Genomic DNA, 23,295 nt, shown 5'->3' with positions numbered 1-23,295 from the left:
GACTGAAGAACCCAGCACTACTGAATAAATGGAGCCATTCCCCAACATGAGAATGCACCATATCCACACAAATTATGTGTATACTTGAAAACTAAAAATGCGGTCTCTAAAATTTGCAAGAACATGAACAGTTAAACTACAACTAAAAGATGAAAAATGAGTGTGACATGATTCTTAAAAGATTAAGTGTCCCAAACTCAAATTTTGAAATTCTAAAAGTTGGATTCCCTCTGCTCCCAAAAGGATTGTGAAAATGTCCTTTTCCTCCTCAGTGGAGGTGATAATTCAGTCTAACAAATCAGTTTGCTTTGAATTATCTTTGGTAATAATTAGAACAATTCAACTCAACAGAGCAGTAAAAAAAAACCAGCGCTATATTTTATTTCTTGTAAAAATCTTTATACACATGCAGACTAAAACCAGTGTAAGAAAGTATCCACCATTGTTTAGACAAATAACTATACTTAAATATAAGCGTCTGCAATTGGCCTGTATAAAAATAAGGTACTTTTTTTTTAAACAGAAATATGTTCTCCAGTTCTGATATTGATAAACAATACACAACTCTAATACGTACAATTTAACCTGATCATTATTTTCAATCATTTGATACTGCTAAGGTATTTTATGTGCAAAAATTTAACATAGTTCTTCTAAAGAAAAATGTCCTACATGTTTTAGAAAATTAGCTGTTGGGCTTTAAATAAATCAATTCCTAATCAGTTTCTTCTCCAATCGCACAGTCCATACACTGTATTATATACAGGTGTAACTAAAATCAGAAGCAGAACCAAAACTTAGCGTCTGTGTCTGCTATGTCCTGAACGACTGCTGCTATGGTGCTTGCCTTTGTGAGATCTCTCAAAAGAGCGGGATCTTTCACGCCTGTCCCTGTGATGTCCCCGTTCATGCCTATGTTTCTTGGCAGCCTCGGAGTGATCCCTGGATTTACTCTGAGAACGCGAGCGAGATTTTTTCCTTTTGTGACCATGTCTATTTACACTCTTCAACTCATCTCTGCTGTGCTTGGCTTTTAGGTGTGGAGATCCATGATTATGATGTCTGTGAGGACTGCCACTGTGACTACGGGACCTGCTTCTTGACCTTGAGCTGTATGTTCCGGATAGACTCCTCCTATTATTGTAACTTACAAAAAAAAATAAAAATTAGGATGTTTACATCTTTTTACACTGTGAAAATAAAAAAAACTTATACAACTGCCTCGATTTTAAACAGAAAGTCTGTTTTTTTACATGCTGTGGGCAGTGAAGTGTTAACAGTGACATGTCATATAAGTTTGATCACAGATCTGAGATCATTCACATCACTGAGTTACCATTTAAGGCTCTTTACAAACTCCAGCAGACACTGCATTGGTTAAAAACCACCGATAACAGGGTTTTCTTTGCAACAACAGCTAAAGACTTGTACATGTGTTCAACTCCTAGCAGTGCCAAAGATAAATGGGTATCCATAGAACAAGATTTGGTCTCTAAAGCTATACATTTAAATGGCTAACATTTCCACACATTCCTTAATATGGATCTTACATACACTTCAGATATTTGGGAAGGAGGTTACAGCATGCAAAATTTGGCTGCATAAGAGACTCAATTTCTTACAGCACTTTCAGTAAATACAACTATTCTCACAGCTTTAAGGGAAGAGCTTAAGAAAATTCTCATATTTAAAATGGAAAACTTGGGTGCAAGTGATGGTTTGCAAATATCATAAGAGGACCTTACTCTCTGTCACAGGTGAGTTTTGGTATTATAGTTGATTTATCTTTAGACTGTATGAATATTCTTAAACCACGGATTTTCATCCACTACCACGTGCATTTCAGTATCTACTGGATACCAGTACAATTGTGAGATACTGTACTTTGATGGAGAGATTCGCTGTTAGTAAACTAACTATTGTAAGACCATTTACTATATGGAATGGCATTTTAAAACACTTCTTAAAACAAGTAAGTCATTTAGCAATCAAAAAGTACTGTTTTACTTACTGTCTCCTAGGAGTATGCGATCTAGACCGTGACTTTGTTCTTGACCTTGATCTACTAGCACTTCTGCTGCTTCTACTTCTCTTGCTTTCTTTTCTCATGCTTAAATTTAAAAATAAAAAAATAAAAAAAACCTGAAGATTACACTTAGCAAAAACAAATTTATTTTCACAAAACTAGATGGCAAAGTTTAACTTGAAAGTGCCTGACTTAAAATTGGCTGGCTTAAAAAGACAGATTTTTTCCTACCCATTGTAAGGACTCTCTGAAGCTAGCTGCCTTTCTTCTGGTTCTTTTTTAATAGTTTTAGCATTCACAGATACTGGTGTTTTCTCCTCAGTTTTCATTTCTCTTGGGGAAGCTAAGAATGAGAGCAAATAATTCAAGGTTAAGATGTTATACACTAGCAGTAGAATTTGCCATCAAGGAACAGGATTTTTTGGTACATTTTATGCAAGTGCTAACTTTATATAAGTGCTAACTAGAAACTTTTAATGCTGACTGCTTCTCTTCCTTTCCATTTGGTAGCTGCTCCTGTAAGTGAAACTACTACATTAAAGACACCAGTAAAATCTTTTATTTAAGTAGTCTGTAAATCATACGATGAGGAGAAGTACACTAATATGTTTCTTTAAAGATGCATTTATCCTTTCGTCCAAGGCACACGTAATAGGCACAAATTATGAAACAAGATGAAGTATGTCTCTCCATCAAGTGTAAATACCCTGCTCTAACCTGCTCCCTTCACATATACTTCTTAGAACCCTGGGAAAATAGATGGCTCTTGCACCTTGTCCTGAAGTCAGAATTAGGCTGTTGGAACAAAATTTGAGAACAGAAGCCAGTTCTAATTGGCCTCATTCAGAGCTGCAGACAAGGTGTTCTTGCTTAGTTAAGATAAGATATGAAACTTATCTTACTACAGTAAAATCTGTGTTTGGCATGGGTTTAGTCAAAAATTCTGGTTAACTAAGACTTATACTTACCAATGGAGGGAGAGTCTGGGTCCAGGAGGGGGCGCAGGCTCTCAGAGGGAGTTGGGGGGAAAGGGGGAGCAGCGCTCAGGGCGCAGGCTCTGGGAGGGGTTTTGGGGTGCTGAATCCAGGCAGCGCTCACCATAGGTGGCTCCCCACAATTGGCAACATGTCCCTGCTGCACGGAGGCGCGACCAGGCAGCTCTACATGCAGCCTCTGCCTGCAGGTGCCACCCCTGGCAGCTCCACTGGCCACGGTTCCTGACCAATGGGAGCTGCAGAGCTGGCGCTCAGGGATGGGGCAGTGCACGGAGCCCCTGTGGCCATTCCTCCACCTAGGAGCAGCCAGGACATGTTGCCGCTTCCAGGTAGCCCCACAAAGCCAGGCAGGGAGCCTGCCAGTCCTGCGCCAACCATACTTTTAATTTGTATTTGGAGATATCAGAAATGTCGGGTTTCTAGAGTGTTCTGGTTAGTAAAGTGCTGGATAACACAGCTTCTACTGTACTAGCTTGAGCACGTAAGCTTATGGAACCACACAATCAGGTCATCTAACCAAGAGCAAAACATTTTGGGTCAGTGCTTCGGAGCTGGGCTCCGGCCCTGCTCCAGCTCCAGGCAAAAACCTGCCGCTCCACTGCTCCACAGTTGCTCCGTGCTCCAGCTCCGTGCTCCGCTCCAAAGCCCTGTCTAGGGTTTCATTTCAAAACCAATGCCATGAATTGCACCACATACTGGATGTTATTTGAGAAGAAGGTTTAAATCTTATGCCTCAAATCGCCAACAGTAGAATTACCATTAAAAAATGAGTTGCTGGCTTATTCTGAATGCCCTCAAATCCCAATTTCACTCAGCTAACCATGAATAAAATTATCCCTTCACCCTCTCTTTAGGAGTCCATAAGGGAATTTTGCATGCACTACTTCAAAGAACTTTCAAAGTTCAACCATATTGCTAGTTCTCAAGGAATAGCTGTTGTTACTTTGAAAGATAGAAACAAAACAGAAATTTAGTTTCTGTACGTTTGCTCCAGTTTTCAGATAATGTACTGTAATCATTTATTGTGCGTTTGTACATTGCCTAGTATAATCATGCTCAACCTAGCTGTGCCCTGTAAGTGCTACTGGAATTTAAATGTTAAAAATATCATTGAAAGACAGATCTATTGGCAAAAAGTTAAGACTTGTATGCTCTAAACTGACAGGATCCCTTTGAAGTTCTTTACTACATAATTTTAATTATTGGCTAGTCTGTTAAACGTATAACTAAAGCTATGTTCTATGCACCTATTCTACATTATCATCAAGACAACACTGCTACTGGAACTTCCATTTCTAGATTTTGAATTGTTCACATTCACAGCTTTGAATTGCAGTGGTCCTACTGTACCTTGATGGATAAACACGAATTGAAAAAGATGTTTTAAAACAACACTTGTTAGAAATGCCTAGCACAAGGAAAACAATGAACAGGCACATCAGTTAAAAGATGAGTTGAGTTGTGTCACGTGACTAGGTTTCACGTTAACAGCGTCACTTTAAATATTCCACTGCATTTCAGAAACACTGGCATATGAAAATCCCACTTACTCACACAAGCCATAATTACAAGCTTTCAATATTTATTGTGTACTTCCACAGTAAAAATACAGTGATGCATATGCTGAATGTGTACCATTAAGCGACATTAACCAAGTAGTATTACAGAATGACCATCTAATCGGTATTGCAATTTTTCCTTCAATATCACCCATTATTGGCAACCTCCAATAATGTATCAATGAAAATCCAGTAACCAAAAGTAATTAAAATGTTATCCTCTAGCTTTAACCATATGAGAAGTTTTAGATAACTTCACAACTCTCAGTGGAGAATGAGAAATTTTACATCTCATTCTTTCTACTGCATCAAGGTATAGAATCATAAGAGATTCATTATATATAGACATCTTCCTACAGCACTGTTCCTTGCATTGTAACTTACATGGTTTGGAAGCAGGAGAAAAGCCACCCAGTGTTGAGAGAGCTGGAGTACCATCTGGATTTAATCCTTTTGCTTTAAGTTTAGCTTCCTGTAATGCCATTTTTCTCTTTTCTACTTCTTTATCCAGCAATTCATAATTAGGCTGTTTAAGAGAGGAATATGCACGGTCAAGATTTTGGACGAAGATTACTCTAGTCAATATACCACACCTCTTATGGTATCTGACACCCATACATTAAACATGACCAACATCTGTCATACGTGATTCGCTCTTTCATGCTCTTCCTCAAGGAGGGAATGGTGACTATAGGGGAGCTTTTGTCTGGTAGAGTTTTAATTGTGCATGTTATATATGTGTTCAAACTCCATCACCCCCCCCACTTAGCAATGCTGGCTTTACTTTCATTTAAGTCAGTCAATTCTAAAAACAAGTTACCTTTTTCCTAGTATAAAGCTTCAGAGTGGTTATACATATCTCCTGAATCTCATCTTCTGTGGTGCCAAAGAGTAGAAACCAATGAGGACGGGTAGGCAGGGGAATCTAAAAAAAAAAAAAAGACAGAATTAAGCCTTAATATCTAAAGATCAAAGAAATCTGACCTTTAGCATCATTACAGATGTTTTCCAGGAACAAAAACAAATACACCAATCCCAAGCGATTTAACAACACAGATATGCTTACCTGAAGAGCTCTAGCAGCAAGATAAATACAAGCACATGCTATTGTCTCTGGTTGAAAACGAACGAATACATTAGTTCGAAGACTGTCATTCATGTAATTCCTAAAAAAAAGTTAATTACAAGTTTGTCTCATGTTCACTTATCACCTTCAGTTTAAAGAAGCAAAACTGGAGACTCAATCTACTTTATTATTTTTTCTTTAACTTACATATGCTTATTGCCTTTTTTTAGACTGTAGTACTACCACCACTGTAGTTTTAAAGGGTTTAACATTTTGAATTTGTTGCTTCACTTTTGTAACATCAAATATGCACCATTGTCATTGCTCTGAAGTCCCAATGCAAGAACTACTTCTCACTTAGAAACAGAACTCTGAATGTCACCAAATGAGGGATTTTTGCAAATGTTATGGTTAAAATTGATTTTTTTCCCCAAATACTTTAGGATATTCTATGAAGTGTCCATCAAGCTAAACTTTACAAATCTATAAAGTCCAAAGAATAGTTTGTCCAGTTATATGATGGGCCAAGCATGTTTTTCTATAGGTGTTTACTGTCACTTAAACAATGAAAGCCCTCTACCCAAGAGGTAAATCCTTTTTTGTCTGAAACTCAATTGTGTAAGAACTGCTGTACTTTTATATCCACTACCATTATGAGGTAGCTAAAGATACGACCAATAAAGTCTTAAATTTTACACATAATACACCAGTTCTGTTTCAACTTTATTTATTCTATTTTGTATGCAGATAACCATCTGCTTATTTTTAACTTTATTCAACACAAGGTTAAATGGTTGACACAGGGCAAGCAACTAACTACATCTTTCAATAATCATTGTGACTGGTTACTACAAATTGCACAGTTAACTTCACCAAATTATAGTACTTTTCCTCTACCAAGCTAGTATTGCCAAGTATTGTTATGACAATAATGACTTTTGAACTTCAGGGACAGCTCTACAAATTTATAAACACGTGAATTACAGAAGTTAACAGCACAACCAATCACCAGTGACTTATATAAAATGGTGCCCAACGTTCAATATCTAAATATTATGATAAGAAAGTATGAGCATGCTGTATTCACTTTAAGTAACTTTGTAATCCAAATTTAATTAAGTCAACTGAATCCATATTGGTTGAAAGCAGTCAATCCAAAATGTGTCCATGGGTCCTTTAGATACACTAAAGTACAGTAGGTAGGCAACAAATATACATTTAGAAACATGTTGAACAGTTACTTCTAGAAGCAAATATACAAATCCTTTTGACACCCGGACAGAACTAGAAGATGCTGCAAGATGGATATGGACCACTTCAGTGAATCTCGGGATGAGAGCTTGCACTGGATTGACTGGAGAGAAGGGCAGCCAATCAGGCCATCCCCAGGTGAGCTGTGGTGCAGAGGGCAGAGTTCTATGACTTACCATCATGGACTACCCTTTAATTAAAGAGTAGAAAAAAGAACAAAGTTAAATTGAGTTCTCCATTAAAGTAAGTTAATCAAACCATGAAAATAGTAAGCAGAAACAAGCATTAAATGCATTGTGAAATATGTATATTTTAATCTAGTAACTTACAGCTCAATGCTTTGCATATGGGACATCAAGCTTGTTATTTCTGCTACTATTTTCCTGGCTAGGAAAAATGGAAAAGAATAAACTTACCAGGCTGTCTGAACGAGGGTTTGATTACGTTCACATTCTAAGACTTGTAAATACATAACAATGATCTGAGGGATAAGAGAAAAACTTAACTTTAACACAGGAGGAAAAGTGATAGATGCATGTTTTTAACAAACAATTTTCTTATATTTTTACATGGTCGTGTTCTACTTCAATCCCACAGCAAAGGCTGAAAACCCATACACACCTAGTTCTTGTTGTCCATTAAACATATCCCCAGTTTTACGACTTTTACATATGACTGTCACCTCTGCCATAGTGTAGGCAAGTGACTTCTACCAGAACAAACTGCAAGCTACTAATCAGCCAAATGTTTCAGCTGTGTGGACAATTAACTTCAGTTACCTATAGAGGGGTGTGGGAGAGAGACCCCAAGTCAATTCCAAACCTGCATTTCTTCTATTACAGCTCACAAAGATGCTGTCAAGGCAGCTCAATACTTGCAAGTATGTATTTCATTTGACAACTCACCTTATGTGGATGCTTGACATGAACACAAAATCCCAACTCCTTCAGTACCCTCCTTTCAGCTTTGATTACTTGATTTTTGGTGTTTATGTAGTTCTGATCAAGTATCAAGGGGCTTGGAGTCCTATAGTTTGTAAGAAATAAAATCAAAACTGTTTTGCATATCCAGAATAGTTGTATCTCTGTTTTCCCTTCCAACCAACTAATGGCAACAGAAACCTGTTTTAAACTCCTGCAAGCAAGTTTAAGCATTAATCTTGTGCTGTCCAAGTTTAAACTAGTTTAGTTTCAACCTGTAATTCCTGTAGCTGAGCTCTGATTGTAGCTAAACTAAGACTGCCATCTTGCTAACATTACTCCTGTGTTACTGACTGTGCAAACTGCCTTCCAGTATCAAAACTAAAATAATGTGATTTACAATTTATAATGCAAATTTCAAACACCTACAGTACCAACATTTGAAAGTGATCAATGATAATAATCTGAATACACTAATATTTCCTCCAGCAAAAAGCTTGTTTAACTATCTAAGTGCTGTATCAGCTAATACTAAGTTTAATTTAAGCAAGTTCATGTTTTATTGTATTGGAACTACCTATGCATAGGATGAAAGGAAAGAGTCCATATCAAAATTTGAAAGAAAGCAAGTGTGCCAAGATCAGATTTAAAGGGAGAAAACAGAATTTCTAAGGGAGTTTCAAGAGACCACCAGAGACCTCTGAGCAAAGAGGACTCCCAAAATTAAACACTGTGGAGCATCTTATTGCTCAAAGCAGGGCACCAAAAAAAGGAACAACCCACCTGAATACTGAGCTATTAGAAAAACTAACGGGTGCAGTTCAGTACATCAAACGTTTGCAAGGTAAGAACTCTTCACACAGAAAGATACACAAACCTGGTACGTCATGCAATTTCCAATCTCACAGTCCTCCAATATATTGTATTCAGGTAATTAAAAATGTAAAGTCTTTAAACAAAAAAACCCCACCACACAGGCACCAATTACTGCACAGTAGAGCACCCAAGCAACATATCCTGTTTTGTTTATTTCTCCCTTTGTCTAGGCTTTTTGCTCCCTAACTCATTTTCTTCTACAATTTTTCTTTATACAGTTGATTTAGCTTACAAGGTCTTAGAGCAGGGGCCTGTGTTATATGCCTGTAATGTGCACAGCATATTTTGGGTGCTATACAAGTCAAAGGATAACAGTTTATCCCCTCAGTAAATAATTATACTGCAAAAGAGTTAATCAAATTGCATCATCTAATTTATCTCCAGCATTCCCAGCAAAACCTTTCTACAATATTATGATCTGACTGCAAAGATGCAATATATACCAATACAGAAAGACTGCAGATACAACTCAACATAATAAATATAACGTAACATGTGATTCTTATAACACCTCTTTCAGAGATCACGCATATTTGGCAAGACACTCACTTCTTCCAGCTGGACCACTGAGGGAAGCAATTCATGGTCTAGTTCCCCCCTGCTGGCAGGATGGGACCAAATATATGGCAAGATCAATTTTGGAATACCATTGACATTTGGATTAACTGTATGACCTGGAAGCACACTGAATTACTAATTCCATGACAGCTCAAAATTTGTCATTAAACTGCATTTTACTGATATAGATAACTACAAGAATCTCAAAGAACGTCTATTCAAGAACTACTGTATCCTTCAAACTGACAGTCTACTTTGCTAATAAGACATTACATTGTTTAAAGATGAGCAGGGTTAGTCTATTTTTTGTCTAAGTCCAGACTCCAGAGAAAATAAAGTGTGTACACACACACTCTAAATAGAGAATTAATAATAAGTAAAGATTTTGGGGTCCATTCAAAAGTCTGGATTTGGCCCGCAGTCCACATATTGACTATCCCACTGCACCAAAGCATAATCACCTATGTTTTAAGCAAGAATAACTCATTTATGAACTAGTTATACTGAAGGAAAAAACTCAAATGTTTGTTTTTTTAAAGTGAAGCTGAAAAAGTAGTATCTCAATTCTGTATAACTGTCACATGTTTAAGATAATCATCATCATGTATGTAAGGTAAAAAGCAGCAAGTTACCAAGTCTGAAAACAAACTCATCTGAATCTTCTAAAGGGATAGAAATACCTGAGGATGAGTGATTATGCTATCATCTTATTAAATCTGTTTCCCACAGACAAGTAAATATTTGACAATGACTCGCATAATAAGGACAGACTACATGCAGTTTATTCCACTTCAGATACTGCAAAGATTACAACCCAGTTATCAAAATATCACCTCTTACTTTTAGGAGGGGATCATTGCTAAAGTAGAAATTTTTGACGAACTATTAGGTCATCAGGGATTCAATACTTTTAGGGTCTCCTGATGAGTTTTAAGATACACTGAGACTTATCTTAAATACTTAGGGTGGGATTTTAGGTTAGTTAGAAAAGTAGGCTTATTCTGAAGCCTAGTTAGAGCATTTCAGAGACAGTAATAGACTCAAACAAAATATAATATAACCAAGTTAACCAAAATATTAGCAAAGCCACTATGTTTCAAGGCAAAAACCTGTTTAGCTGCACCTACTCAACTCCTTGTTAGTAGTATGCTATTTTGTGATAAGGGACGGAGAAACATCTCACTCAACACTTAAGTCCACAAAAAAGTCAAGACCCAGTCTGAACATTTTTATAGGCCTACTATACACATTTGTGACAGCAGTTCATAAACAATGGTTATTTCCTATCTTCCATTAATATAGGCTTTGCAAAGATGAATTGTCAAACTACATAAGAAACTCGAGCATATTATGAAGACCTACAATGCTATCCAGACCTATTACCACCAGAAAGATTAGAAAGTAGTTATAAAGTACTCCATATTTGTATTCTGGTTTTCCGAGGTGCTGAGTACTTATAGCACCTACTTGAGCAGTAGGCCCTCAGCACAGAAATGACAGGGAAAGGATGATAATCAAGCCATTAAAAGATGTCTGTTTTACTCAGTTGCTCAGACATGCACCATGCTCATCAAGGACATCAGTTTTATGGTACTACAATCCAAACAAAGAGTCCAGAGAAAGAACTTATGTTCATAGCATCTAGACGAAGAAATGGAAAACTTATGAGGTACAATTTAGGATTTATCTACTTTATCACAAATATGATTCTGCATAAAAGGCAGTCAACTGTGACCTACCGGTGGCAGAAATTAAGAATAATCAGGAATTTACACCATTCATTAAAATGGCACGTTCGTTCTAAAACTTCCTAATTTGCACCTATCTCCTGGTAAGAGGAAAGAAAAAAAGTCGCCACTGCTTCTGCCTGCAAATGTCCTCAGTCAGAAGAATTTTCATTTTGCGCAATACTCTGAATAGCCATTTTGCTGCTGGTCTGAAGGGGCAGGAAGGGGAGAAGATCAAGCGCTGCAAGGACAATTGAGATGCCTACCCTCCCTACACCTCAGAAGTGCTCCCCAAATCAGCTTTCGGATTCTCTCCCTGAACATTGCACCCAACAGTCTACCTTGCAATATCATCATTTCAGTTAAAGTGCCAAGTTTCACTACAAAATAAATATGTACACAGAACATGGAGCTAGCGGCCATAACCTAGATAGCCTAACATTAAAGGTTAGTCATAAAACAAACTATGACTAGTGAATCAGGCCATAAAACGAGGACGTTTTGTAATACTAATAATTAAATGAACTGTCAAGAGTTCAGTCTTTTCTATCTTCTACCACTCCTAATTGGAATCACCACCTCTTTGATACTGACCTTAGAACATTTTTTCCCTCTTTCCATTAGAAAGCAGATGGATAAGAGAAACAGAGGATGAAAGAAAAACTCTACCTTTCTACCATTTGTAAACATTAAAAATACCTCACACCACAGATGTGATCCACTCAGACCACTCATTGCCACTGAAAGAGCCTGAAATGTCACATTATTTAATGTGACAAAAGAAGAAATGAGAGTTCTATTTTGTGTGATATTCTAACTGAAACACTGCAGGCGTCAAGATTTGCATATATTACAAGCCAATGTCATGAAGTTATTTCACTGATAATGTGAAAATAAGAGCAGCTTCCTAAAAGCTTCCCTTAAATCAGTTCATAAGACTATAAAACTGATGTCAGAGAAGAAGTGGGTGTTTATAGTATAATATAGTTAGCAAAAACCCAGGGCTATAACCCACATCAACTGCAACTTATGTTCTACATGCTAAACACAGCTCAACATATGCAGTCAAGTATGTTTTCAGATATTTCAAAAGAACAAGTTCTTAGCATGCTGATATGAAAAACAGGCTTTCAATTTAATACCACAGAGACTTATTCATGCACACAAAAATTTTATGTACAATACTCCATGGCATATTGTCACAGTGAGAATACAACAGAAGCATTTATTTGTCAAAAAACTACTTTTAGCCCTGTGCCTACTACCTAGAGGTTGACCAAAGGCTTTGTATGAGCCTCTGGGCTTGAGAATTCAGACATCTGAACCCCAATCATGCGAACACATGCACAGGAGGGGTAGTTAAAAAAATCTTCTGGCATTAAGCACAGCCTTGTACTTAGTCAGGGCCTTTTTTGTATTCTTGAACAAGGTTTATATGTCAAATCTCAATCTTAAGAAGCAAAAGTTGGAACTAGGAACCAGTAAGTGTCTAAAGGATATAAAGAATGAATATTTAATACTTCAATATGCTTTTAGAAATCAGAGTTTTAGTACTTTACAGATAAAGTTAACAGAAATTAGACTAAGGCAATATGAAAACTAAGTGTAACATAACTAGAACTAGATCAATTCTTCTTGTGTCACGATGTCAGTGAAAATTCTAAATAGAGCCTAAGTGTTAGCTTCAAATAAAAAAACAGTAAACTAATATACTAAAAACCTGGACAGCAAAGAAAAAAGCTTATAACAAGATACAGGAGTTCTTCCAAATGGTTCACCAGCGGCCAACCTGTTAGTCCCCCGATTCCAGTGACCTATTCTCAGAGCACTGGCTTCTCCTTGGGGATTTTCGATACTTCACTCACTGTTGCCATGACGACAGCTTCATCTCTATGTACCACTCCACATCACCCAGGCTTTGGTAAATGTAGCTGGTCGCTGTATAGTCGGTTGCAAGGGAAAAAAGAGCTGAAGTTAATAACGTGTACAGTTTACGTATTAGTAAGCTTGTAAAAAGTACAGAAAAATGTTTATATCCAGCTTGTTTTAGAAAAGCAAGCCTGAGTGTCACACTTAGACATTAAGATTAATTTCATGCAGATTCATTTCTCAGAATCTTAAGGCAATGATACCCATTTTGCTACAAGTGAATTAACAAATGGGTCAAGAAGTGATCTTTGTCTCTTTGGGCATGATGCATTGTAGACACCACTTAACATATGTAATTGATAATCTGAATTGGAACAGGCTGTCTGGAAAAAAAAATTTATAAGTAAATTTGTTTCTCTGATCCTTCCAATACTATATAAAAAAGTTAACTCATTCTTATTCTCATAGCACAGAAAAGCATTTTACATCCCCAATTAACCTTTAGCCTCTGGTTCAAAGCTGAGACATTAAGAAGTGAACCAGTTTTAGTAATCAAATAAGAAGCTTCCTTTGTCGTAATTATGGTAAATAGTAATCTTCAGCAGATTCCATGGAATCCAAACTCTGCAAATTTACAGAATTCTCCCAGTACCAACAAGTACAAAAATCATTAGTTCCTCATTTTAAAAAACTAGGTTCCATTCAAATCAGACACGGATAGTCCATTTTTCTATTACTAAAACGGACTTTAAAGAGGTGAGAATGTGGCAATAAAAGAAGACGGTTTAACATAAACTGGCTATATTTATGCATTGCAAGTACTGAATATGTAGAACAAATTCACCATAAATACAACTCATTTCCCTAAAATTTTTCTACTCCACTTCTTCAAAGAGTCAAGTTGTAGAATTTTTTTTAAATTCCCCTTTCACCTGGCAAGACAGAATACAGAAGAAAAGAGTTCTATTTTTAACTAGTAGAAAAGAAAATCTTTCAGAACTTTAATTTACTGTATTCTGTATCTTTCAACGTAGTCAATACAACTAGGTACGTTTACTAGAGACAAGATGGGTGAGGTAACTGAAATGACTTCATTAACATCTACAGAAAGTCTGCATTACTGTTTAAAAGCCAGGTTTAAACACTGCCTTGTTGTGAAATATTTATTGGGCATTACTCCCCTTCAAACACATTCCTTGCACCTTCTTTAACCTAGTAATGTAACTTTGCTTTACACTTAAAAAGCCAAAAATTAAGCACTCAACTGAAAATGGTTCTACAAACTAAAAGCAGAATCACCACAGAATCACATACAGATCAGCTAAATGAATATAAGGTTCAATTTTACAGATTTGAAAGTTCTCACTGTACCATTAAAGTACCACTCTCAGGTTCTACATTCACAGGTGCACTCAACTTCCAAGATTCAATCCTACATTCCTTGCTGATGTGTCATTAAAGCGCCATACACTGTAGATCTATTCATACTTTCCACTGCCTCTTTATTATACTGCTTTCTCACCACAAATACTGTTATATTTATATACTTCAGTCTATTTTACTGTCTATGGTAGCCAAATATAGAGAATATTCTAACAAGATACATCACTAAGCTATACTACAGAATTATTTAATTTGCACAAAGAACTTATAGCAAAGTAGACCTACACTAAAGATTATAAAAATCAAAAAGAATACCAAATAGTCCGCCAGCTAACCAAACTTATACCTGAGACTTCCTTTCAGAAACGCAAAGACCCCCAATTCAATTAGGGACAGACTTTACATTGGAACAAATGCTCAGCCTTGCAACTATATGAACCATGCTTTCAGAGCAATATATTTCTGCTTTTGCCAAATCACCAAAGTCACATTGATAGAAACCAGCTGAAGAAACGTTAATGTGTACGTAATAGCCAAGGATCACACCCTTCTCAATTTTAGGGTGTTGGATTTAGCCTGGAAGATCAAACTGGTTTGATAAATCTGGCATATATTACAGTGATAGTGGGTGGATATACTGAAAATGGAGCTAGTCTTACCTTTTTGCTCTTAACTGGCGCAAATGATGAAAGACATTTATCACATCTCTTATACGACGAGGTGCTTCTTCAATTTTGGAAGCGAGATTGATGCAGGCCATAGCAACAATCTGAAAAGAAGCCCATTTCCGTAAGACAGAGATATGTACGTCCCATTGGACACGTTACACAATCAGACGGAGAAACCACCCCCTAAAAGCTGAAAAACGCAGCTTTGCCGACTTTCCCTAAGGAAGTGCAGGGAGGGTCCCGGGCAGGGCTAGTGCCCTCCCGCAGTTCCCATGCAGATCGGAGCCCCACAAACCTGGGACTAGGCGAAAGCCTCAAGCAGCCCGCGCCCCACCCCAGGCCCAGCGAGTCCGCCGGCCGGCCGCAACTCACCTCGAAATTGTGTTTGACGAAGGACTTGGAGTAGAAAAAGCGGTGGAACAGCACTTGCCCCGTCGCCATCGCCACCTGCGAACACAACCCCCCGGCGCGGGGGAGATGAGCCGGCTCAGTCAGCTGCACGGGGCGGGAGCGGAGCCGGCTCAGCACCGGCTCAGCCATCTCCCCAGGAGAGCCGGCTCCGGCACTAGGCCGCCGCCATTTTGTGTCAAGCACCCAGCTGCGCCCTCGCTCTCCCCCTCCCCCACTCCGACCTCCACACACAGGCGCGCCCTCCCTGCAGCGTCTCCTCGCCACAATGGCGGCGCCACCCCTCGCCCTGCGGCCCAAGCCGCGCGGTGACCTTCCGAGGACAGGGCCTCCTCACAACCCGAGCCCCGGCTTAAGGCCAACGGGGCGCGCGGGGCCGCCTCCCGCCGCCCAGCCCCGCAGGAGGGGGCGCTCCAGGCCCAGCGCTTACCTGCGGCAGGCGGAGGAGGATCCCGGCGGCCTGGATGAGCTCGCAGCCCAAGATGCGCAGGTCGGTCTCGCTGTGCAGGTCCAGGCCGTCCTGCATGGAGGGGGTGGGCGAGAGCCGCTCCTCGGGGATGAGCGAGTGGTCGATGGTGAGTGACACCTCCGAGTACAGCCGGTCCCCAATGAGGATGCCGGGGGCTGCTGGGGCCGGAGGAGGCGCGGCGGGAGCGGCAGCCGGAGAAGCGTGAGTCGCAGCAGAGGCCATGATCGCTGAGCACAGAACCTACCGCACCCGGAGCCGGCCACGCAGAGAACAACCCGGCTTCCAGTGACGCAGCACACGGCGGCGCCTCCGCGCGGTGCGCACTAGAAAAAAAAGAGTCCCGCTTCGCTTGCGCAACTGGGCCGCACGTACCGCCTCAGCGCCGTGGTGACGTGTTCAGGAACGTATTAGGGCCTGCGTGCCCACGGTGGGCGGGGCTACGCCATGGACCCCTTTCGCTGCTGGCCTGCGAGAGGTGGACTAAGAATAGGAACGCGGGGCCCGAACCAGAGCACAGCGCTGGGAGCCAAGACTCCGGGTTCCATGCCCAGCTCTGTCACAGACCCAGCGCCCCGGAGGAGGGGAGGATGCGTGCCTCAGTCTCCTCATTCTGTAAAATAGCTGTAATCACACCCCCCCTTTGTGAAGGGCTTTGGGACCATCAGACGGAAGGTGCTAATACATTAAAGGAAAGGAGGACTTGTGGCACCTTGGAGACGAACAAATTTATTTGAGCATAAGCTTTCATGAGCTACAGGTCACTTCATTGGATGCACTCAGTGGAAAATACAATGGGGAGATTTTTATAGAGAGAGAACATGAAACAATGGGTGTTACCATACACACTGTAACCAGCGTGATCACTTAAGGTGATGTATTACCAGTGGGGTGGGGGGGGACCTTTTGCAGTGATAATCAAGGCGCGCCATTTTGACAAGACCATCTGAGGAACAGTGCGGGGGGGGGGGGAATAAAGGTGGGGAAATAGTTTTATTTTGTGTAATGACCCATCCACTCCCAGTCTCTATTCAAGCCGAAGTTAATTGTTTCCAGTTTGCAAATTAATTCCAATTCAGCAGTCTCTCCTTGGAGTCTGTTCTTGAAGTTTTTTTGTTGAAGTATTGCCACTTTTAGGTCTGTAATCAAGTGACCAGAGAGATTGAAGTGTTCTCCAACTGGTTTTTGAATGTTACAATTCTTGGACAGGCCCAACAAAGAAAATAACAGAACGCCACTAGCTAACACCTTTTGCCCCCAACTAAAACCTCTCCAACGCATCATCAAGGATCTACAACCTATCCTGAAGGATGACCCGTCACTTTCACAGATCTTGGGAGAAAGGGCAGTCCTTGCTTACAGACAGCCCCCCAACCTGAAGCAAATACTCACCAGCAACCACACAACAGAACCACTAACCAAGGAACCTATCCTTGCAACAAAGCCCGTTGCCAACTGTGTCCACATATCTATTCAGGGGACACCATCATAGGGCCTAATCACATCAGCCACAGTATCAGAGGCTCGTTCACCTGCACATCTACCAATGTGATATATGCCATCATGTGCCAGCAATGCCCCTCTGCCATGTACATTGGTCAAACTGGACAGTCTCTACGTAAAAGAATAAATGGACACAAATCAGATGTCAAGAATTATAACATTCAAAAACCAGTTGGAGAACACTTCAATCTCTCTGGTCACTCGATTACAGACCTAAAAGTGGCATTACTTCAACAAAAAAACTTCAAAAACAGACTCCAAGGAGAGACTGCTGAATTGGAATTAATTTGCAAACTGGATACAATTAACTTAGGCTTGAATACAGACTGGGAGTGGATGGGTCATTACACAAAGTAAAACCATTTCCCCATGTTTATCACCCCCCCACCCCTCACTGTTCCTCAGATGTTCTTGTCAACTGCTGGAAATGGCCAACCTTGATTATCACTACAAAAGAGTTCCCCCCCACTCCACCCCCGCTCTCCTGCTGGTAATAGCTCATCTTAAGTGATCACTCTGGTTGCAGTGTGTCTGGTAACACACATTGTTTCATGTTCTCTATGTATATAAATCTTCCCACTGTATTTTCCACTGAATGCATCCGATGAAGTGAGCTGTAGCTTACGAAAGCTTATGCTCAAATAAATTTGTTAGTCTCTAAGGTGCCACAAGTACTCCTTTTCTTTTTGTGAATACAGACTAACACGGCTGCTACTCTGAAACCTATACATTAAATGTGGTACCTTGTAACATGGGATAAGCAGCAATCCGTTCATACCTGCTCAGTCATTTGGGAACAAACGGGGGGCACAGGCAGAGCTGGGATGCTGTAGTAATGATGCTACGCACCTACTGGTAAAGCCTGGAGGAGGTTTACAGTCCAGCACCCTTGGTAAAAATAATGCATTAGGAATTGAGAAGGTCAGAACCAGACTCATGCTTCATATGTGCCATAATTTCCTACAGCATGCTGCCGCATAATTTGTGTGATCTCTGTTCCAAACCTATTTATTTGTAATGGTTCTAGAAAAATATTATTGGGTGAAACTGATATTTTGAAATAATGGTCCTTCCTTTACATTCAGGAGGCCCCAACTTTTACGATAAGACCAAGCCTTGTCCAAATGATAGTGCCATCATAATAAGCACAGACAATATATTAAAGTTAGGATTCTGTCAGTATTTTAATTACAACCTTTTTGTAGGGAGGGAGTAGGGGAAAAATAAAATTAGCTCATGTATGAATTAAAACAATCCTTCCTAAAATCCACTGTTTGAAAAATAATATGTATAGCTATTTTTTATTAATAAAAATACCAACTTTACGAAATTTGCTGAACGCTGTATAAGTACTGAGCTCATAGATTCAGAATTTATTAAGATGCTTACCCTAGGGCTTGTGGATTTTTATGTCATCTTCTCATCTTTGTGGGGAAACGTCTCCTCTCTCTCTCTTCCCCAGTATTCCAGTTCCTCAAAATAGCCATAACAAATCCCCATAAATCATAAACACAGAAGAGTCTTGAGGACTGGCCAGGATGAACAACAGTACAGATGATATTTATCCTGTTCCTCTCTGTCTGATACAGGGTTGATCTCAGAACTTGAGAACAATTATGGTCCTCTTGGCAGTCTTCATTGAGTTATTTAAGTCTTATCCTATTCACTAATATCCAAACAATAAATACTTAACTATAATCCACAGCAGTGTTTTATTACAGAGTCTCCTAATCCAAATTCATTCCTTTTGTGTTGTCAGCATTTCTGTATTTATTTTAACCTCTCTAATTTAGATTTATTGGACAAAACTCATCCTAGTGAAATCTGTGGAGTTACAGCAGGGGTGAATTTGACCTCATCGCGCTACCATTCCCGTTTTTCATTTTTGTGTAGGGGCTTTTGAGGGGCAGCCCATGTATTTGACAGCTCTTGCAAATTAGCAGAGGGGGCTGAACCTCACTGAGTGTTGTGCCTGACAGGGGGTGGCGGCAGTGTTAGTAGCTGCCCACTCTTCTTGTAAAGGTCATTAAACAACCTCCTCAAAAATGCTAACAGTCCTTTTGCCATCTGTGAGGCCCCACTGGCTGAAGTATTTTGTCATGCCTCTTTTCCCATCAGCCTTCCCAAGCTAGGGGCTGGGCTCCAGGATTCCAGCTGCCAAACTTCAAGTGAACCTGCTGCTCCCAACATTCTGTGCTCCTGATTGGGGCTTACCTCTGCCAGTCCAGTATAGTCATGGAGCAGGACTCTTACAAATCCCCATTCACAGCCCACTCTTCTTTCAAGCTTCTCTTCTCTAATGCAGTGGTATAACCAGTCACAATTTTGGTACTACTGTCAGCCTGTGGGGCAGGAAAGCTGTCGTTACTGTGCAATGAGACTGAGGCAGACCTGCCTCATGGAAAAGGAAAGTATTAAAAGCCACATACAAACCTGCCTGGTAGCTGAAGGGAACATTCACATCACACCCACATATAGTCTGACCTGATCTCTTTTAAGGTGGGAAAGGAACACCCAGACCTTCCTAATTACTCTCTTGGGTTGGTAGGAAACACTTACGCACACATAAAGACCTGCCAGCTCACTCTGCTAGAAAAGAAGGAAACAACAATACACAGTCCTGCCTATTCGCTCTCATGATGGGGGAGAGGAAACTATCACACCCACAGCTACATACAGGCCTGTCATAGTGGAGAGTGAGCTCATAATAATAACTTGAATTTATTACAGCAGTTTTCATCCTAAGTGAGCTGTAAACTATCATTTGTAAATTATTCAGAATTGGGGGTTTTGGTGTAAAGTCTTTGTTTTTAATAGCACAAGCTTGCAAAACTCAAGACTTTAATGGAGAAGTAAAAGATACATTTTAATCCCAGAGACCCAATTGACTCTCATATAAACATTCATTTAATTCTGGTGAACAGGACTAGTTAAACACATATTTAAACATTTAAAACATTGCTATTCAACTAATTAAATAAGCATTTGTAGCATGAATAGACTAGAATATTCTTACAGAAAATGGTCTCCTGCTGCAACATGTATGTAGCACTACAGCAAAGAGATTTATTTTTAAAGCAAGAAAACATCAGTAATATAACAGTGTATGTTATGACTTTATTTCTTCTATACTAGGTGACTGATATAGATGTAAACAGTTTACTGATGGATGTTGGTTCAGTAGAGTGACAGTTGCTCAGTGCACGAACATTCATCTGCTGTATTCTGGCTGGCTTAGAAACCTATCAGGTGCTTCAGCCAATAAGATGCCAACTTACTCATAAAGCCTTTAAAAACCACTGTATTTGTATGATTAAACTGGTCTTTGGCTAAATCTAATAAGCTCAGCTATCCAGTAATGTGACTGATCATCACAGGTTCCATTTGGTATACTTCAGTAATTGACTGCAGCAATTTAAATGTAGAGGTCATTAGAACATCTTCTAGTTTATAAATGTACATCCATATTTTTCTCTGGTGAAAGCTCTGAATCATTCTATGGCTTATGGTAAAGGTCCTTCAGAGAGGGAAAACGTATGGGATGTAACAACACACAGGACATGCAAAGAGTGGTCCTGGATAAACAGGGATGGTAGAGCTTTGTTTGTACCTTATGACATCTGAGAGCGTGGGAAGGATTTGGATTCAGATAGTAAAGGACTCTTTAAAAAAAAAACCCGATTTCCCCCCCCCCCGCCCCCTCCCAACACTTGGATTGAATTATACAGTACAAGATAAATTTTACAGCTGAACTGTAGTTCTTTTCATCCCTATACCAACCAACCAACTGACCAAAAATACCCTTTAATGAAAACAGTGACCATCTTAACATTGGTCCACATATTGTAACTACAATATAATTATTTGTTTGTGCTGGTCCTATTCTGTGTTTTTCTTGGTTTTGTTTTTAAATTGGAGGCCTTCTGAATTTAAATGTAGTTTCATCATTGGAATAACAGAGACTTGGTGGGATAACTCACATGACTGGAGTACTATCATGGATGGATATAAACTGTTCAGGAAGGACAGGCAGGGCAGAAAAGGTGGGGGAGTTGCATTGTATGGAAGAGAGCAGTATGACTGCTCAGAGCTCCGGTATGAAACTGCAGAAAAACCTGAGAGTCTCTGGATTAAGTTTAGAAGTGTGAGCAACAAGAGTGATGTCGTGGTGGGAATCTGCCATAGACCACTGGACCAGGGGGATGAGGTGGACGAGGCTTTCTTCCGGCAACTAACGGAAGTTACTAGATCGCAGGCCCTGGTTCTCATGGGAGACTTCAGTCATCCTGATATCTGCTGGGAGAGCAATACAGCGGTGCACAGACAATCCAGGAAGTTTTTGGAAAGCGTAGGGGACAATTTCCTGCTGCAAGTGCTTGAGGAACCAACTAGTGGCAGAGCTCTTCTTGACCTGCTGCTCACAAACCGGGAGGAATTAGTGGGGGAAGCAACAGTGGTTGGGAACCTGGGAGGCAGTGACCATGAGATGGTCGAGTTCAGGATCCTGACACAAGGAAGAAAGGAGAGCAGCAGAATACGGACCCTGGACTTCAGAAAAGCAGACTTTGACTCCCTCAGGGAACTAATGAGCAGAATCCCCTGGGAGAATAACATGAGGGGGAAAGGAGTCCAGGAGAGCTGGCTGTATTTTAAAGAATCCTTATTGAGGTTACAAGGACAAACCATCCCAATGTGTAGAAAGAATAGTAAATATGGCAGGTGACCAGCTTGGCTTAACAGTGAAATCCTTGCTGATCTTAAACACAAAAAAGAAGCTTACAAGAAGTGGAAGATTGGACAAATGACCAGGGAAGAGTGTAAAAATATTGCTCGGGCATGCAGGAGTGAAATCAGGAAGGCCAAATCACTTTTGGAGTTGCAGCTAGCAAGAGATGTTAAGAGTAACAAGAAGGGTTTCTTCAGGTATGTTAGCAACAAGAAGGAAGTCAAGGAAAGTGTGGGCCCCTTACTGAATGAGGGAGGCAAACTAGTGACAGAGGATGTGGAAAAAGCTAATGTACTCATTGCTTTTTTAGTCTCTGTCTACACAAACAAGGTCAGCTCCCAGACTACTGCACTGGGCAGCACAGCATGGGGAGGAGGTGACCAGCCCTCTGTGGAGAGAGAAGTGATTCGGGACTATTTAGAAAAGCTGGACAAGCACAAGACCGTGGGGCCAGATGCGCTGCATCCGAGAGTGCTAAAAGAGTTGGCAGATGTGATTGCAGAGCCATTGGCCATTATCTTTGAAAACTCATGGTGATCGGGGGAGGTCCTGGACGACTGGAAAACGGCTAATCTTTAAAAAAGGGAAGAAGGAGGATCCGGGGAACTACAGGCCAGTCAGCCTCACCTCAGTCCCTGGAAAAATCATGGAGTAGGTCCTCAGGGAATTCTGAAGCCCTTAGAGGAGAGGAAAGTGATCAGGAACAGTCAGCATGGATTCACCAAGGGCAAGTCATGCCTGACTAATCTAATTGCCTGCTACGACGAGATAACTGGCTCTGTGGATGAGGGGAAAGCAGTGGACGTGTTATTCCTTGACTTTAGCAAAGCTTTTGACACAGTCTCCCAGAGTATTCTTGCCAGCAAGTTAAAGGAGTATGGGCTGGATGAATGGACTATAAGGTGGATAGAAAGCTGGCTAGATTGTCTGGCTCAACGGGTAGTGATCAATGGCTCCATGTCTAGTTGGCAGCCGGTATCAAGTGGAGTGCCCCAAGGGTTGGTTCTCGGGCCCGTTTTGTTCAATATCTTCATTAATGATCTAGAGGATGGCGTGGACTGCACCCTCAGCAAGTTTGCAGATGACACTAAACTGGGAGGAGAGATAGATACGCTGGAGGGTAGGGATAGGATTCAGAGGGACCTAGACAAATTGGAGGATTGGGCCAAAAGAAATCTGATGAGGTTCAACAAGGACAAGCGCAGAGTCCTGCACGTAGGACGGAAGAATCTCGTGCACCGCTACAGACTAGGGACCGAATGGCTAGGCAGCAGTTCAGCAGAAAAGGACCTAG

General features: G+C 40.4%; 1 protein-coding gene across 2 annotated transcripts; it reads right to left on the bottom strand.

Annotated features, from left to right (window-relative positions):
• Positions 1–356: 356 nt before the first annotated feature.
• On the bottom strand, positions 357–16,484 carry CCNL1 (cyclin L1). 2 transcript variants are annotated; one of them, XM_048864022.2, is made up of 11 exons: positions 15,737–16,469; positions 15,271–15,345; positions 14,890–14,999; positions 7,803–7,923; positions 7,314–7,378; positions 5,647–5,746; positions 5,401–5,505; positions 4,965–5,106; positions 2,258–2,369; positions 2,012–2,110; positions 357–1,146 (listed from the first exon to the last, which is right to left on the bottom strand). In XM_048864022.2, the coding sequence occupies exons 1-11, from the start codon at positions 15,995–15,997 to the stop codon at positions 798–800; spliced, it is 1,539 nt and encodes a 512-aa protein (XP_048719979.1). In that variant the 5' UTR covers positions 15,998–16,469; the 3' UTR covers positions 357–797. The 2 variants fall into 2 exon arrangements, with proteins under 2 accessions (XP_048719979.1, XP_048719981.1); XM_048864024.2 differs by lacking the exons at positions 357–1,146; positions 2,012–2,110; positions 2,258–2,369; positions 4,965–5,106; positions 5,401–5,505 and having other exon boundaries at positions 5,737–7,087; positions 15,737–16,484.
• Positions 16,485–23,295: the final 6,811 nt, after the last annotated feature.

The sequence above is a fragment of the Caretta caretta genome, chromosome 9, assembly GCF_965140235.1.
Source record: "Caretta caretta isolate rCarCar2 chromosome 9, rCarCar1.hap1, whole genome shotgun sequence".
Taxonomy (NCBI): domain Eukaryota; kingdom Metazoa; phylum Chordata; order Testudines; family Cheloniidae; genus Caretta; species Caretta caretta.
This window is presented reverse-complemented; position numbering and strand designations above follow the sequence as displayed.